General features: G+C 45.2%; 1 protein-coding gene across 4 annotated transcripts in view; it reads left to right on the top strand.

The window, feature by feature from the left end:
• dagla (diacylglycerol lipase, alpha) overlaps positions 1-16,701 on the top strand; it is a 42,432-nt gene extending 25,731 nt beyond the window's left edge. For 3 of the 4 annotated variants that reach the window (XM_048262593.1, XM_048262592.1, XM_048262594.1), the window contains 10 exons: positions 126-209; positions 1,565-1,642; positions 1,922-2,002; positions 2,269-2,411; positions 3,826-3,894; positions 4,024-4,096; positions 5,808-6,016; positions 6,696-6,822; positions 11,856-12,019; positions 12,861-16,701. In XM_048262593.1, coding sequence (XP_048118550.1) covers positions 126-209; positions 1,565-1,642; positions 1,922-2,002; positions 2,269-2,411; positions 3,826-3,894; positions 4,024-4,096; positions 5,808-6,016; positions 6,696-6,822; positions 11,856-12,019; positions 12,861-13,989 — 2,157 coding nt within the window. In that variant the 3' untranslated portion in view covers positions 13,990-16,701. Of the gene's footprint in view, positions 1-125; positions 210-1,564; positions 1,643-1,921; positions 2,003-2,268; positions 2,412-3,825; positions 3,895-4,023; positions 4,097-5,807; positions 6,017-6,695; positions 6,823-7,340; positions 9,855-11,855; positions 12,020-12,860 lie in introns of those variants that run through there. The other variant, XM_048262595.1, reaches the window with a different exon arrangement.
• Positions 16,702-16,770: the final 69 nt, after the last annotated feature.

Raw genomic sequence — 16,770 nt, 5'->3', positions numbered from 1 at the left:
TTTTTTTTTGATTGTAAACTCTGATGTATTACTGACAAGGAAAAAAGAATGAGTCTGCCAAGTATGGATATGAAACTTAAATGAATATGACAAAAATGTATTTGCACATCATTGTGTTGTCCCAGGTGTACGAGACTCCGTTTTTCGTAGCAGTCGATCATGGGAAGAAAAAAGTGGTCATCAGTATTCGAGGAACTCTGTCCCTTAAAGTGAGTAAGCTGGTCATCACCCATGTTGCACACCAGGATAACTGCCCTGACATACACAAACCAGGATAACTGCCCTGACATACACACACCAGGATAACTGCCCTGACATACACACACCAGGATAACTGCCCTGAGATACACACACTAGGGGCCCGTTGCACAAAACTAGGATAAGGGATTAAGCCGGGATACCGGTATCTTGGTTATCCTGGCTCAATTTATCCGTGATCCGGTTGTGCAAAAGCGGGATAGGGGGCAGTAGGATAGATATGTTATGGTATAAGTTACCATGAAGATTTATTCTGTGGAGCTAGCCTGCTTCAGACCAGGCTGTAAGTTCCAGGATCTATTTAATCTCATCCCTTATCTCAGTCAGCAGTCACCACACACGGAAACCAATAGTTATTCCACTGCCCACTTCACATTGTTATCACATATAACTAGACCCACTGCCATTATTTAAACATTTCTGATCATTAATTTCAATCATTTTGGATAAATGATGATTTTTAGATCATGCTGCAATCATTAGATAATTTATAGTTTCCCATATATAAGGCTATATATAAAATGAAGGAATATTAGTGCCACAGAGAAAGAAAAAAATCCAAATTCCTCTGCCACTGCAGGCCATATTTAACTTAAATTTAAAGCACGCATATTAACTAATTTAACACATATTGGTCCCTCACCAGCCGACCACTGTCGTCATCAGGGAAGATTTCTTTGCTTTATCACTGTGGTGGTGTTGTCTTTCCTTTTAATTATGTCTTTTATATACTCGCCATTCCCGACCTGCCGTGCGACAATGTGACATCACGTGAGCGCTGTAACCATTTATGGTCTTTGTGCAACCAATTAAGCCTGGACGCTCTTGTTTTGGATTCATTGAACTCAGCTCAGTCACTTATCCTGGATGTCTTGATCCTACTTTTGTGCAACGGTCACCAGGATAACGGCCCTAACATACACACACCAGGATAACTGCCCTGACATACACACACCAGGATAACTGCCCTGACACACACACACACACACCAGGATAACTGGCCTGACACACACACACACACCAGGATAACTGGCCTGACACACACACAAAGCTGTGTCCACTGTGTGCACGATGACATACCAACACTATCTCCACTCATCAACACATACTCCCTCTTCCCTTTTTCTCCTCCCACCCTCTCGACCAATCTCTCTATCTTTCCCCCTCCCTTGCTCTCTTTTCCCATTATTATTTGCCCCACTTTCTCTCTCTCTCTATCTCTCTTTCTTTTTCTCTCTCTCTCTCTCTCCTTTCTCTCTCCCCTGCTTCCCCTGCTTTTCCTTGTCCTCCTTTCTTATTGCTCTAGGATGCACTGACTGATCTCACAGGGGACTCTGAACGTTTGCCTGTAGAGGGACAGCATGGCACCTGGCTTGGGCACAAGGTAAGACCACACACACACGCACACACGCACGCACGCACACACACACACACACACACACACACACACATCAAAACACACACATGCAAACACACACACACACACACTTGCTGGAATGCAAAATATTTGCACTCTCAACAACACACATGCAAGGCTATGGGTCACTTTCTCAGACTCTCTCTTTCTTCTTTTACATTCCTTTTTAGCTCTTGAAAGCACAGAGAGACCTCTACACAGGGTCTATGTTACTTGAAATCCTTCCTGTCTGTGTGTCTTCCTTAGGGCATGGTTTACTCAGCAGAGTACATCAAGAAGAAACTGGAGCAGGAGATGATATTATCCCAGGCCTTTGGGAGAGATCTGGTAAAAGAGTGTGACACTCTGCACTGCTATGCCCTCTTCTCTCTCTCTCTCTCTCTCTCTCTCTCTCTCTCTCTCTCTCTCTCTCTCTCTGTGTGTGTGTGTGTGTGTGTGTGTGACTATAAGAGGGAAAATTACATTTGAGTCTGCTTAGCTAGCAAATGCGTATATGTAGCATTAGTGTTGATTTTCCTCTCTCTGCTCTCATTGGTATGTGTGTGTGTGTGTGTGTGTGTGTGTGTGTGTGTGTGGATGCCTGCACTTCACAGAGCAAAGGCACAATGCATTATGGTCTGGTGATCGTGGGCCACTCCTTGGGCGCGGGCACTGCAGCCATCTTGTCCTTCCTGCTGCGACCCCACTACCCGTCCCTGCACTGCTACGCCTACTCCCCCCCAGGTGGCCTTCTCAGGTGAGCAGACCTGGACCCGCTGCTTCTGTGGACGGCCTCAGGACATGTCCGTCCTGCACAGCCGCACTGGGAGGGGGGAAAGGAATGAGCGTGATTTGGCCTGCTCTCCTGGAGAGGGATGGAGGAAACAACAGTGCTGTCTGGGACCATGTTTGATGACTCGAGTGGAGGAGATCCAGTCACAATATATTTATTTTAGGTCTGGGCTTTAGCACAAATCCTGTCTGGCAAAAAGAGTCCTTTAATCTCCCAGACAGGCAAACATTTGGACTTAACAGGTGTTTACACAATGAAAGAGGAGGGTGAGAGCAAGACTGAATGTAAACAAAAAAAATACTTAAGAAGTGGACAGGGCTAGTTGTTGGCTAGACCGGGGCATAGTTACTCACAGCGTATTGAGTCACGCAAAGGCTCTCTTGTAGATTGACTCACTGAACCCGTTCACCTTAGTCCTCAGCGTGGAACTGGATTTGCAAGGTAAATTAGCCTGTAGCTAGGTAAGACCAGATAATGGTGTATGTGGAAAACCTACACAGCGGCCCTGCTGTAGCGCAGATTGGGTTGTGCTGTGTGTCTGTGAGTCAAAAGGGCCTGAGGCTGTTGGTTTTGATTCATAGTAGCAACCAGGCGCGCTCTACTTTGAATTCTGCACTTAAATTAGGGCACGGGCTCCATGAACCTCTTCCCAAGGACCCCTGTGGATGTAGGCTGGCACGTTATCACAATAACCCAGCTCCACAGAGCCCCTCCGTCATCAAACATGCCCACGAACCCAACACAACGATGTGCCAATCGATCACCTACTCAGTACTGTATGACTTCACAGTGGTATATAACAAACCCAACAAAATGACGTGCCAAAAGATCACCTACACAGTACTATATGACTTCATAGTGGACAAACCCAACAAAATGACATGCCAAAGGATTACCCACTCAGTACTGTATGACTTCACAGTGGTATATAACAAATCCAACAAAATGACATGCCAAAGGATCACCTACGCAGTACTGTATGACTTCACAGTGGTAGATATTTGTATAAAGACCCGGTGGCTCTTGAGGGAAATGTAGCCTACAAAATGGCGCTCATCCACAAAGCCACATACTTTCCCCAGGAGGCCGTTCACACATTGCATAGGTCAGACCCTGTTGGTGTTGGTTTCTATCCTGCATTTCCAGATGTCTGGCTGGAGTTTAGCACAGTGTGTGTTTACTGAACATGGCTCTCTGCTGTGTTTGTTTACGTTAGCAGTGCATAAGACCATGGATCATGCAGAAGCCCTTGGCAGCTCTGTGCTGCTGCAGTTGTTTGGTCTGCTGTGTGTGAATAGGCTGCTGCTGCTGTTAATTGCAGCGATCCCCCACCAGCCTCTTACATGCTTGCTTTTGCTTGTTTCCTTCTCTGTCTCAGTGAGGATGCGATGGAGTACTCAAAGGAGTTCTGCACCTCAGTCGTGTTGGGGAAGGATCTGGTCCCAAGGTGAGATGCCTGGTTTGTGTAACTGCTTCCTCTTTGTTGGTGCGCATGGGAATATGTATGCTTTTGTGGAGTTCCATGGAATGTATAAAGTAGTGGAAACACATCTTTATTGTTTCTATGTTTTCTCAGGATCGGTCTATTCCAGCTAGAAGGGTTCCGTCGTCACCTTCTGGAAGTCTTACAAAAGAGCGACAAGCCAAAGGTGAGCTGAACATGGAAACTATGCCGTTCCCTGGGTACCCACTGTGATTGTACACAGCCAGTGTGTTCATGTTTATGTGCTATAGAAATATGACGCCTGGCCACTCCAGACCAATGGTGCGGTTACTGTTGCCAGCCCCTTTCCTCTCACTGTCACTGTTGCCAGCCCCTTACCTTTCACTGTTCTCAAGTGTGTCCGAGTGTCGGCTCTCCATTTCATTTGAACTACCAGCACAAATGACTTTTGTTATTCCATTTATTAGAGTTTATTTTATTTCTGGTATTCTTCTGCTACATGCAACATGAGTTAAACTTATGATGAAATGAATGTCAATTTATACTGATTTTAATATGGAATGAAATAGACTCTTGGTTGTAACTTGTGTACATGTGCGCACGTTTATAGATCCTTATAGATATTTTTTTGAACGTGTCAGTTGTTTTTCCCCATAGTTGTCCTCCAGGCCGGTAAGAGGCTTGAGACCGTAACCATAACATTTATGATTTATTGTTCTTCTGTAGCCATGTTGTCTGTTTCCTCTCCCCTTTCGTTCACCTTTTATATCCTCTCTTGTTTGGTAGGCCATAGGTTAAGGCATGGTCCCTGGTTATTTGGGAAATTAAAGAACTGTTCTTTATGGGGCTGATGAAATCTTTAGTCTAGAATGATTGGAATTGTATTATCTTTTATAGTGATGTTTCATTTTAGGATGAATGTGTTACACATCCTGATTGCAGTCAATGATCCTGGTGCAGATGATCCTCTATTTTGTGACCCACCCTCTCTGCACATGCAGTTCCAGTGATAACAGACAAATAATTGTGTTTTACCTGTGTTTACCTGTGTTTTGGTAGGGGAGTTTACACAGTACAGTACTCCCTCAGATGAATTAAGTATTGCCGGCATGCATTGATAATGTCTCTACTGGAACAGCAGACTTGACAAACACCCTCTCATCCCGTTGATAGCTGAATATATTACTGTATCTTATCCTTATCTTAATTACTTTAACACTAACAGTAATTGCCTTAATCCTTAATTACATTCCGTAATCTAAACTCATTCCAGACCTCCTCTCATGTGAATTAAACTACCCAATACCCAGCCGCATGCCTCTCTACTCCCTCTCTGTCACTGCGTCTGTTCACACTCCCCATTTAGACTAGCCTACTGCACATGTATACATCACTGAATAAATCTGCTGATTGGTATAATTCAATGTGTATATAATAGCTGGTTAGAGAGATGATCTTATGGAAAGTACCCCATGCCAATCGTGAGATATGGTGAAGGGTATGTGATGATGTGGGGCTTTTTTAATTCCAAAGGCCAAGGGAACTTTATCAGGATGCATAGTATCCTGGATCCATGAAATAACTGGCCTTTAAAAAAAAAAAATCTGCCTGCCTCTATGGGAATTTAACATAGGGGTGTGAATACTTATGATCCCTGTATTTTAAGGTAGAACATTTTAAGGAAGATCATTATTCATTCACAAAGAAAATTGGTGTCCTTAAAGGTTGGATATTTCCTCATTTTTTTTACCTTAAGGCATTAAGATCAATTTCCAAAAGATGATTTTATATTGCTCTTTTTAGTCAATTTTAGCATGGGTTCAAAAACTTATGAGCCTAACTGTATCTGCTAATAGTGTATGTGAAGTATGTGTTTGTCAGTGTGTTGTGTGTGTGTCTGCTCTGCGTTGTCACAGTGGAGGATCATCGCAGGCGGCACCAAGTGCATTCCCAAATCGGAGTTCCCGTCGGAGGAGGACGGTCCCCAGCCCCAGGGCTCGGCTCCGCCCAGCTCCCGCCTCTGGCTGCACCCCAGTGACTTAAGCATCGCCCTGTCTGCCTCCACCCCACTCTACCCGCCTGGCAGGGTGATCCACGTGGTGCACAACCACCCCCCAGAGTCGTGGTGAGACACAACACTGTCACTGCCCACTGCCTCACAAAGGGAGGGAAAGAGAGAGTTGTAGTGAGTGAAGGGGAGGAGTTGTGTGTGGATGTTAGATTAAATCAAGGGGAAGGGGAGAAGGGAAAACAACAGAGGAATTCAGTGCTGCAGAATACAAACTCAAGTGCTATCATGGAATGGGTTCTTAAAGCATGCAGCAAAAAACCTTGAATGTACTGATGTATAGGATAGTAATACTAATTTTTATATTCACAGTGTCTTCTCGTTATAATCTCAAAGCACTTCTGAATAAATTATAATGGAAATGGTAGGTTGGGAATTTCTGTGAAACAAAGTAACCCTTTTTGCCATGACTGCAATAACTCCACTCGGCCAGTAGAGGGTTGAATAACCTTAAGTTAGTCGCATAGGTGCTTTAATGATGCATCTGCTTGAGCAGCTTTTTTTGCACACTATTTTCACAAATGATGAACTCAAGTGATTTTTTGATCATTTGCTCAGATTCAGCTTTTAACACCAACAGTTTCATCACGAGCAAGTACATTTAAAAAAAAAAAATATGGACTAACCTTACAGATGTACCAAGCACAGTTGATCATGTTTATATGGAGATTTATGCCTGTGGTGTGTGAGTGGTGTTTTGGAGAATGTGAACTCTCCTCTCCCTTCCTGTGGACAGTTGTGGTCAGGAAGAGCCCACATACTCCGCCCTGTGGGGGGACAACAAGGCCTTCGATGAAGTCATCATCTCCCCTGCCATGCTGAATGAACACATGCCACATATGGTGATGGAGGGTCTCCACAAGGTCTGTGTGTGTGTGTTTGTGTGTGTGTTAGTGTGTGTCCGTGTGTGTGTGTGTCTGTGTGTGTGTGTCTGTGTGTGTGTTTGTGTGTGTGTTCGTGTGTGTGTCTGTGTCTGTGTCTGTGCGTGTGTGTCCGTGTGTATCTGTATTGTGGTTGTTCATGTAAAAGGCCCTGTTGGTAAGGTGGTGAGTGGTCAATCTGTATGGTCACCATGGTCAGTACTAAAGGATATTGGAGTGTTATTGTAAAACACTTCAGTGTCCGTCATGACACACTTCAGTTTGTGAGCATAGGTACTGTACTTCTCAGCATTAAACAGGAGCTGTGATTGTCAGTACATGTGTTTGTTTACCGGTATATCTGTATTTGTGTGGACCTGTTTAAGATGTTAATGTGTTTTATGTGTCTGTGCTGATATATGTCGTGGTCTGTGTGTCTTTGGGATAGATTGGTCTGGTAGTTATGTGTTAGTTTGTGTGAGTCAGTTAGTATGTTGTAACATCTACTGATATTTCTGCAGGTGCTGGAAGCCAATGTTGCCATTTCAGAACAGAGTGATGCAGAGTCTGGAGAATCAGTGGCTGTCAGTCTTCAGGCAGAACTTCCCACTAATCCCCTGCTGCCAGACTGTCTTCCTACTCTGTCAAATGCACCAAACATTCTGCCTTCCCCTTCACATCCCAGTACCCCCTCTCCCTGTTCATCACCAAACATGCCAAAAAACCCTGCAGTGCCTTCACATTCTAGCACCCAAAGCCTTGTTTTGTCCGATAGCTCTGCTATGCCTGTAGGCAGTAGCCTATCAAGCCTCCTGAATGCAGATGCACCACTTCTCTTGCCAGTGGAAAATGCACATTCAGTTACTCAGGTGTCCGATACACTGCCAACCCCAGCTCTTACCACTCTCGCAGAACCAACCACCACCCCTCAGGTATCCGACCCACCCACAACCCCTCAAGTATCCGACCCACCCACTCTAGTACTTACCACTCTCACAGACACTCCCAACACCCCTGAGATATCCAACACACCCATAACCTCTCAGATATCCAACCTACCCACCATAACCTCTCAGATATCCAACCCACCCATAACCTCTCAGATACCCAACCCACCCACATCCCCTCAGGCTGCCAATTCGCCCCCAAACTCCGGTACTTTAGATGCTCCCTCTACACCTAACACCCCAGACACCATAGAAGCCAATTCCACCAATCCCTCAGAGTTGCCTGCCTCTGCAGCGGAGAACAGCCCATCTGCCCCTGCGCCCCCAGACTCCCCATCTACCTCCCCAGCCCCAGACTCCCCATCTACCCCCCCTGCCCCAGAGGCCTCCTCTGCCCCCCCAGCCCCTCCAGTGTCTCCAATCTGTTACATCTCCTGTGTGTAGCTTCATCTGCTCTCTAAAATCGCTCTGACCCCCTTTCCCACCAGTGCTGTCCTGATTTTAAGCTCTCAACGTCCCTGTGTACTAAAGTGATTTTCTCCCTTCTCCCCCCTCCTCTTTTCTCTCTCGTCTATTTCGTAGCGTACTGCTGCTCTTTCGGCTGCTGCTGCTGCATGATCGCCTTGGGCAGCGTCTCTGACCTCTTCTCCCCTCATTTATTTCTACCGGTTTCCATTTGACAGCTCCTGATGTCCTGGGGTGTCCATTCTCCCCTCTCCACACTGGGCTCGAGCTCAGAAATAATCTCCCTTTCTCATACGAGGCACTGTTTAGAGAGACATGGCAAATGTGCTGTTTTTCAGAAATCCTTCTTCCCAGTGGGCTCAAAGTGTCTAATATCTTTAAATCTTGCGATTTCGCTCCAGGGATATGTTTGAGCCTGTTTGCATATTAAGCTGTTTGCATATGTTCTCAATAGTACAGTTTTAGAGGAATTGACTGCAAGTATTACTAGAAGACAAATGTTATTAAAGGGGGGCACTACGTCGTTTTTAATCATATAATATTCAAAAATCCAAGTATTGCTGTGAACTCTGTGCACCTTGTCACTCTGTTTCAGGTGTTTTAATATAGTTGTTTACATTTCTCAGGCTCTGAAACATATAAACAAATGCATAAAACACCAGCACAGAATGTACAGAAATGTTTTGGAATTGCTGTCTTTTTCTCATGCCTCTATGCATTTTTTGTTTTTGTTGACAAAGGCTACACACTGCCTTGTTCAATTTAGTGTATTTCTATTTGAAGCGGCATGTGTATCGTGCCTGCAGAAGAGGAGTGAAGTTTGGGTCTATCTAAACAGACCAATCTGACCTCAGTCCGTCAGGCTCACTCACCCCCTCTCTCTCCGGTGCACCTGACCTGTGTGCATTGCCTCCCATGGTTCCTATGTCTCTCCTCTGCCTGGCGTTTGTATTTGTCTTTCGGGTTTCGGTGTTGTCTACCCTTTGCATCCTATGGCGTCCTGGCTGGGTTAATTGTTAAGGACTGGTAGCCCCCTAGCCGTGTGGTGTTTACCACTGTGAACTGACTGCTTCAGTCAGCCTGTATGTTACTGGTGGGTCGTGGTTTACTACTTTTGTTGCCTATTGTGAGTCTGTGTGCCATATTCCTGTTCATATTTCACTTCAAGGAGACCCCCCCCCCCATCCCAACCTAACCAATGGTGTGTCTTATGACTACATTTGTATGTGCTGGTTTTAAGCATGCAGAGAACCCAGCAGTTAGACTCTACGTACAGTCATGAGACATACACATACACATACACATACACATACACACGTGCACAATCACACTTTCTACTCACACATTTTGCACTTATTTGTCTTTCTGAATATTCTGTCTAAGCCATATTTATTACTCTTGTCTTTCTTAACCATCATCATGATCACCATCATTCTGTATGTCTCCTCTTTGTTTTTGATGTTAACATTATTAATTAATCATGCTGTTACTCAATGTATTGCCTAGCCTCATTGCATGTACTGTATCATGGATGTTTACAATTGTTGTTATGAAAACATGTGATGCTTGACTCATGTTTTAACTTGCCACCATGTTTTAACTCATTAAAGGAGAAAACAAACATTGTGCTGTGTGTAGGAGTGATTGCTGAATGCTGTGCGCTCACCCCTTTCTGTCAGCCTAATGGCTCATGTCTCATCCGTCTCCACTGACTCTCTTGTGTCCTTCTAGCTGTCTCTTGTCTGTCCTTGTTGACATTTCCTCCTAGTCACAAGCTGCTGTCTCATTTCTGTGCCATCTTGGTCATTTGATGGATGATGCAGATGAAAATGACATTTAAAGTGTATCGGTATAACAAGCATTGCTGCTCTGTGTTCCTCTTGGCTTGACTCTTTGTCATTGTTGTCAAAAACCTTCCTATCTGTTAGTGTCTAGCACTGATCATTGTTTTGTCAATTTTTCCTTATTTGTGTTTGTTGTTCGTACATGTTGCCAGCAGACACAGCTGCGCGTCCATCTGTTTAAGCAACCATTTACAACATCTCCCAGTCTACGAGAGGGTGTTTTCACAGTGGAGGAACACAAGCCATGAACCACTTTATTTACAGTGAATAGGCTTTAAGCAGGAGTCATAGCATAATGATCCTGTTATTTTAAATGGGAATCGTCTAGCACTTTCAGGAAAGCACACTTATCACATAGCACATCTTAGTTCTTACATACAGTAATGTCCTCACCATGAAGCACAGGGATTGTGTGCGACATTTTTTTTTTTACTCCTACTCGCCTGCTCAAGTGTTTATTTTCTGGCAGGACATTTTGCTTGTGTGTCCTGTGGCAGAGTGACTGGAAACTAAATCTCCATCCTCATTAGCTGCTTTACGTCATCCAAATGTTTTACATCTTGACCAAGCCGTGGCCACACGCTAATGGAGGACATGAATAATTGAATAGCATGGGCCAGACTGACCGTGATGCTTGCACGGCCAACCCAGCAGTGAGATTTGAACCGCTACCTTTTGGCAGGCTGCCTGAGAGAGAGAGAGAGAAAGAAAGTGCCCCCAACTGGCATACAGGTATCCATCCATCCAGCCCAGCCCAGCTTCTGTGCGGGGATGAGGCCTACAGCTGGGACTTCGCTGAGAGATCCAGCTGTTCCTCGGCCCATCTGTGCCCGACTGAAATATGATTTTGGCCACCGGCGCATGGATCAGCCTGCTGCCAAGCGTCGTACACAGTGGTCTTAAAATCTAATGGTCCATTAGAAGTCATTAAAATTTAACCGCTTTAAAAGCTTATATCAGGCCACTCCTGTCAGGCAGAATTCGATCTGTGAACGCACATAGCATGACGCAGTATTATAAGAGCTGATTGTGTGTTTACATAAACTGTAGTTAGAGCATCAGACCCTGTGGATATTCTATGATAATTATTTAGTCATGCATATCTGTTAAATTAACCTGATAGAATTTTTGAATTGAGATTATTGCCTTCATAGTTCCGCCATAACAAGTGTCATCAATCAGGGGTTTCAATGATGATGACAATCTGGTGAAAACAGCAGAGCGTAAATAAACATTGAGTATCCAACAATAACAATCTAGTTCAAAATGATGAATCTTGTAATGTTGTACTCTAAGTAATCTCAGAAAAGAACTGCCTCATCATGAACATTTTCCTCACATAGTTTTTCTTCCCATGAGTTTGGAAGCATGTGCAGGTTCACCTCCAAAGCGATATTGACTGACTCCACTGAATGTTTATGAAGCTTTAATGAATTGTCAGTTGTGGCTGGAGGGGAGTGCCAGTTGCCCTATAAAACAGAGCTTGGAGTCGGGGCTGCGTGTGGTAGAATGTTTGGATAGATTCTCTGTGGAACATAGTGATGCTGTGTCAGCCAGTCTGTCTGCATACCAATAACTTCTTTGCCAATTTATCAATGAGATGTGTCGCTGTCCATACAAAGATTTGTATTCTCAATGTCAGCTTGTTTCTCTCTCTCTCTCTCTTTCTCTCTCTCTCTCTCTCTCTCTCTCTCTCTCTTTCTCTCCTCTCTTGATATCTGTATGCTGTGATGTGGCTAGAAATAGATAACCTAATTTCTTGCCTGTCGCTCTCTGATAGGTACTGGAGAATTACAACAAAGGGAAGACTGCTCTGCTGTCGGCTGCTAAGATCATGGTGAGCCCAACTGAGGTGGACCTTAACCCTGAGACCATTTTCCTGGGGGCCTCTACTTCCCACCAGCCCAGTCCTGTCACACATCACCGCAGGAACAGCAGTGTTCGGTGAGTCCAGCAGAGGGCACACAAGAGACACGGCCTGCATTGTGGCAGACAGAAAAAAACAAACCTGTGGCTATAGCTCATTGGCTGTATAGTTAAGGCATATTATACATTTTTAATGATAATATATATATATTATATATTCTGTCTGTCTCTCTCTTTCTCTCTATATATTATATATTCTGTCTGTCTCTCTCTTTCTGTGTGTGTGTGTGCGTGTTGTTGGTGGTGGTGTGTGTGTTTCTGTCTGTCTGTCTGTCTCTGTGTATGTGTGTGTGTGTGTGTGTGTTTGTTGGTGGTGTGTGTGTTTCTGTCTGTCTGTCTGGCTCTGTGTGTGTGTGTGTGTGTGTGTGTGTGTGTGTGTGTGTGTGTGTGTGTGTGTGTGTCTACGTTCTGGACTCTCATTGAAAGTCTAAACCACTCTCCCCTCTCTCTCACTCACACGGACTGCAGTGCGACGACGTATGGTAGTATACAATTCCCCCCACGGCCCCTGTGGTTCAGCAGAGATGCTAGGACGATGTAGTGCCCTGTTAGTTTGCTGACTAACCCTTGCTCTTACCCCTCCTATCCCCTGTTCTTCCTCCCTGTTTTGTTGGATTTGGGTTACCATTCCTGTTTTATGTGTTGTCATACTCCTTACTTTGAATCCCCTTGGTAAAACCACTTTTATGTTTTATTGTTTTCTTATTGTTCTTTATCCACTGATTGCCATCCCTTCCTTATGATTACTTTTGTTTGAGCCTTTGTGATCCTCCTCATTGTTCCCTCATCCCATCCTCCCTCCTTCCCTCCCTCTCCCTCTCTCTCTTTCTCCCTGCCCTTTATCCCTCTCTCCCCGTAGCTCTTGTGCCCGCTCGGAGATCTCTCTGGACGGCTTCGCCGAGTGCCCCCCTCCCCCGGTGCCCATTGTGCTGACGGGTGCCCGCGAGCGCCTCGCCGTGGAGCTGTGCGAGCGTCGTGCCCCGCTGGCCGTGATGGAGAGCCTGTCGGATGCTGAGTCCCTGTACAGCCTGGAGTCGCGGCGCTCCTCTGCGGCCCTCCGCGGCTCCCCCTGCCTGGGCAGCTTCCCCTTCTCCATGGACGCCCCCATCCCCGAGGAGAACCCCTCCCTCAGCTCCCGCACCGAGCTGCTGGCCGCTGACGGCCTCCAGCCGACCACCCCTGAGCACGAGCTGGGCGAGCCGGGGCCCTACTGCCCCACTCCGCCCCTGGAGGAGTACGCCCCACGCCTCTCCCCTGACACCCCCCGATACAGTGCCCACATCCCACCGGTCCTGGGGCAGACGGTGATCGGACAGCCTCTCTACCTGGAGGATGCCCCCCAGCAGGCTAAAGCAGCGGAGACTGTAAACGTTTACCTGCAGTCTGGGCCCCCCAGCCCAGAAATACCCCCCTCTGTGCCCCACAGTCCACGGGGCAGCAGCACCCCGCTGGAGCGAGGCAGCCAGGAATCCATTGTGGAGATGGGCGAGACGCCCGCGAGAGAGCAGCCTCCGGCGGCCAAAGCCGAGAGCGAGCCCCTAGCAGATGCAGCTTCCCAGCAGGCCCCACTCTCCAATGGTAACCCCAGCCAGGTGGTGCTGGAGTTCGCCCAATACCTGGACTCTCTCTTCAAGCTGGATGGCAGCAGCTCTCCCCCAATGGAGCTGTCGGATGGTGAGTCGGAGTCGGGCCGCAGCTCCTACAGCCAGAGCGAGAGCCAGAAGCCAGGCCAGCAGCTGGAAGACAGGGACAAGCTACTTCTGGCTCGGGCCACCCTGGAGCCCAACCTAGTGCCCAAGCCCCCACGCACCTTTGCTGGCTCGGCAGATCCCTCCTCTGGCATCTCTCTATCCCCCTCCTACCCCCTCTCCTCGTCCGGGGAACTGAACGACCTCTCGCCCGCAGATGGGACTCCGGCTGCCAATCACATACGAACTTCTACTCCCTTGCCCTACAACGAGGAGAATGCACTCTCATCTATGGTGTAGGGCAGGACTGTATTAATCTCTCTCTCTCTCTCTCTCTCTCTCTCTCCCTCTCTCTCTCTTTCTCTCTCTTTCTCTATCTTATTCTCTAACTGTTACTCTCTCTTGAAGTCTCTATCACATACAGTTGGTGCATTCATTGGATAATCTGAACGGATTGTGCAACATGCATGTGTAGCAATGCAATCTGACTTCCAGGACAGCTGGCGATCAAAAACTCACTGAACAGCAACCTCATTTTGTAGTTGTTTTTTTTCGTCTGCTGTCCATACTGAATGCTTAATGTGTCTCTCACTGTCCTGCTCACACTTAGCATTCCAAGCGTCCAGCGTATCACCCCGAGCTCGTTGGGCGAATAACGCCCCACCCTAAGTCTGTCTCGCCCCGACAATGTTGTGGGCAGCAACACTAATGGCATCACTGCCATTCACTATGAAGACTTGCACAAGATAATGAAAAACAAATCACTTCATGTACTATAATTCTTGTTTACATTTGCATTAATTATTTGAGCATGTACACATTAAAGGGAGCCTTCTATGAGTGCAGGAAGTGCCAGGTTATGGTACATTTAACTACGTATGGCACAATGTCCGATATGAATGCCATACACTGAATGTTATTGCACACATCAAGCATTTTCTCATGGAAGTTCCCTTTTTAGTATGGCATACACGTACAGTAGAGTGCAGAGATAATATGGAGAACTGAACTATGGCGCCAGTGCAGGGACTCGGATGAAATAAAAAAGGAATTGGGAAGGAGCTAGAAATGAGGGAAAGAAGAGAGAGTGTTTTGGAGTTATGGCACACACACATTCCTCAGGTTTATATGTATGGATAGAGCAAATTACCAAACAGAGAAAGCCACATTTGAACATGAGTTGACGTTACACACCAGGTTTTTAGTAGTGATTATGAAAATGTATGTATGTTGAACAGGAGGAGCCCTGATAGGCTTTTTTTGTAGGGTGTGGGAAGCTATGATTGTGCTTTGATATGCATGAAAAGAGAATATTCCCCCAAGCATATCGTTCACATAAACCCATACACATAAAGTCCGCCCTAATCTCCATTACTCCTTCACCCACATTAACATACTCATTTTATCCTCTTGCCAAAAAAAGATTACATAAATTTTACAATTGCCAAATATATTTTAAGAGATGTCATTTGTCAGCATAATAGATGTGTAACAATCCATGGCAAATGCAAACACTAAACAGCAGGATATGAAAGGGATGACTCTGGGCAGTAGTTGCAAGCACTGCCAAGCACGGGCCAACACAACGGAGAGCTCCCAAAGAGACGATGATGCCATCTCTGCTATACTGCCAAGATATAGATAGCATGTATGTGGGTCTCAGGGCCATGGTGCTTTCACACAAAGCATGGGAATCAATGTACGGGTGAGCCCCCTCTCGCCTGAGGGCACAGTTACCTTTAAACCAGTTCATCTCAAGCACACTTGGGCTCGGACTGGAAGACATGGGGCCTCAGGGTGACCCCTTGTCCCGTGTCCGTCATCTTCTGAAAGAACAAATGAGCAGCAAAACAAGCTTCATGTCTGTGGGAATTTAAACGCCCCAACCCTCTATTTCTTATCTTTCTTGGAATGTGATGTCATTCACATCTGATCATTATTTATTATCATTACTGTTATTATTATTACTACTCTTACAATAATTGGTGTTATTATGATCCATTAAGACACTTATTATTATAATTATTATTATGGTTATTGCTTCAGAATGGTTTGACTTTTATATAATTTAAAATGAATTTAAATACATGAATTGTATTGAGTTGAGTTAGGGATTTGCTGTGAGATCACAGCAATTTCAAAGTAAAGAAATTTCTCCTATTTGACCCTATGAAAAAGTACTCCTGGTGGTCAGCAACTTTTGAAATAATGTTGCATAAAAGGCACAGAAAAAGGTGTGTGTGTGTGTGTGTGTGTGTGTGTGCATTTCAATTGTGTGTATGTATGTACACATTTGTTGAATCGATTGCGCTTAACGAGGTCCTCGCAGACATTTGACCCTGAGGAAAACTCAACATTGAAATCTGCCAACAAAGCCTTCGTGCAGCTTTGGGGTGACATTTTATCTTTTTTAAATAAAATCTTAGTTCCCATTTGATGATGATGATACATCTGCTGACCTCAGGAGGAAGTAGCACAGAATCCCAAATTCTACTTGTGCAGTAATCCAATGCAAACTTGATGGGCACTGGATCATTAGAAACGCCATGGGAGACCCTGGGGTACTTTTTCACAGCGGCTGTGTATAGCACTGTCTTCATTGTGTATTTATATGCAAGTATATCTGTCTTGTTTCCCGTCTTTGAGAAAAGAGGACTAAGAAAAACTAAACCCAATAGGACATGATCTAGATAAAAAAAAAAATACTGTACAAAATATAAATGGTAATGACTTTATCACAGATATATTAATATTGACAGATATAAAAAGAATATATTTAGCAAGAGAAACACCGGCCGATTTAAGAGGATATAAATATATATCTATAAATATGTATACGACAGTTGTAGGATTTGGTTTTAATGTCAAATGATGGAAAAAGTAATTGATGTCTATGTTTACCAGGTACCCTGCCCCAATCCCTTGAATGAGAATGTAAACCTTCCCTCCTACCCTGCCTGTAATAGAATAATACTAAGCCAATTTCAGAGAAAATAAAAGTCTCCAAACGTATACCTTCTTGCTTATCATACAGAGCCTACTGTTTGTTGTCTGCATGCAAATACGACTTGCACCTGGCAC

The sequence above is a fragment of the Alosa alosa genome, chromosome 14, assembly GCF_017589495.1.
Source record: "Alosa alosa isolate M-15738 ecotype Scorff River chromosome 14, AALO_Geno_1.1, whole genome shotgun sequence".
NCBI classification, from domain to species: Eukaryota; Metazoa; Chordata; class Actinopteri; order Clupeiformes; family Clupeidae; genus Alosa; species Alosa alosa.
Note: the sequence above shows the minus strand (reverse complement) of the source record. Positions and strands in the feature narration are given on the sequence as shown.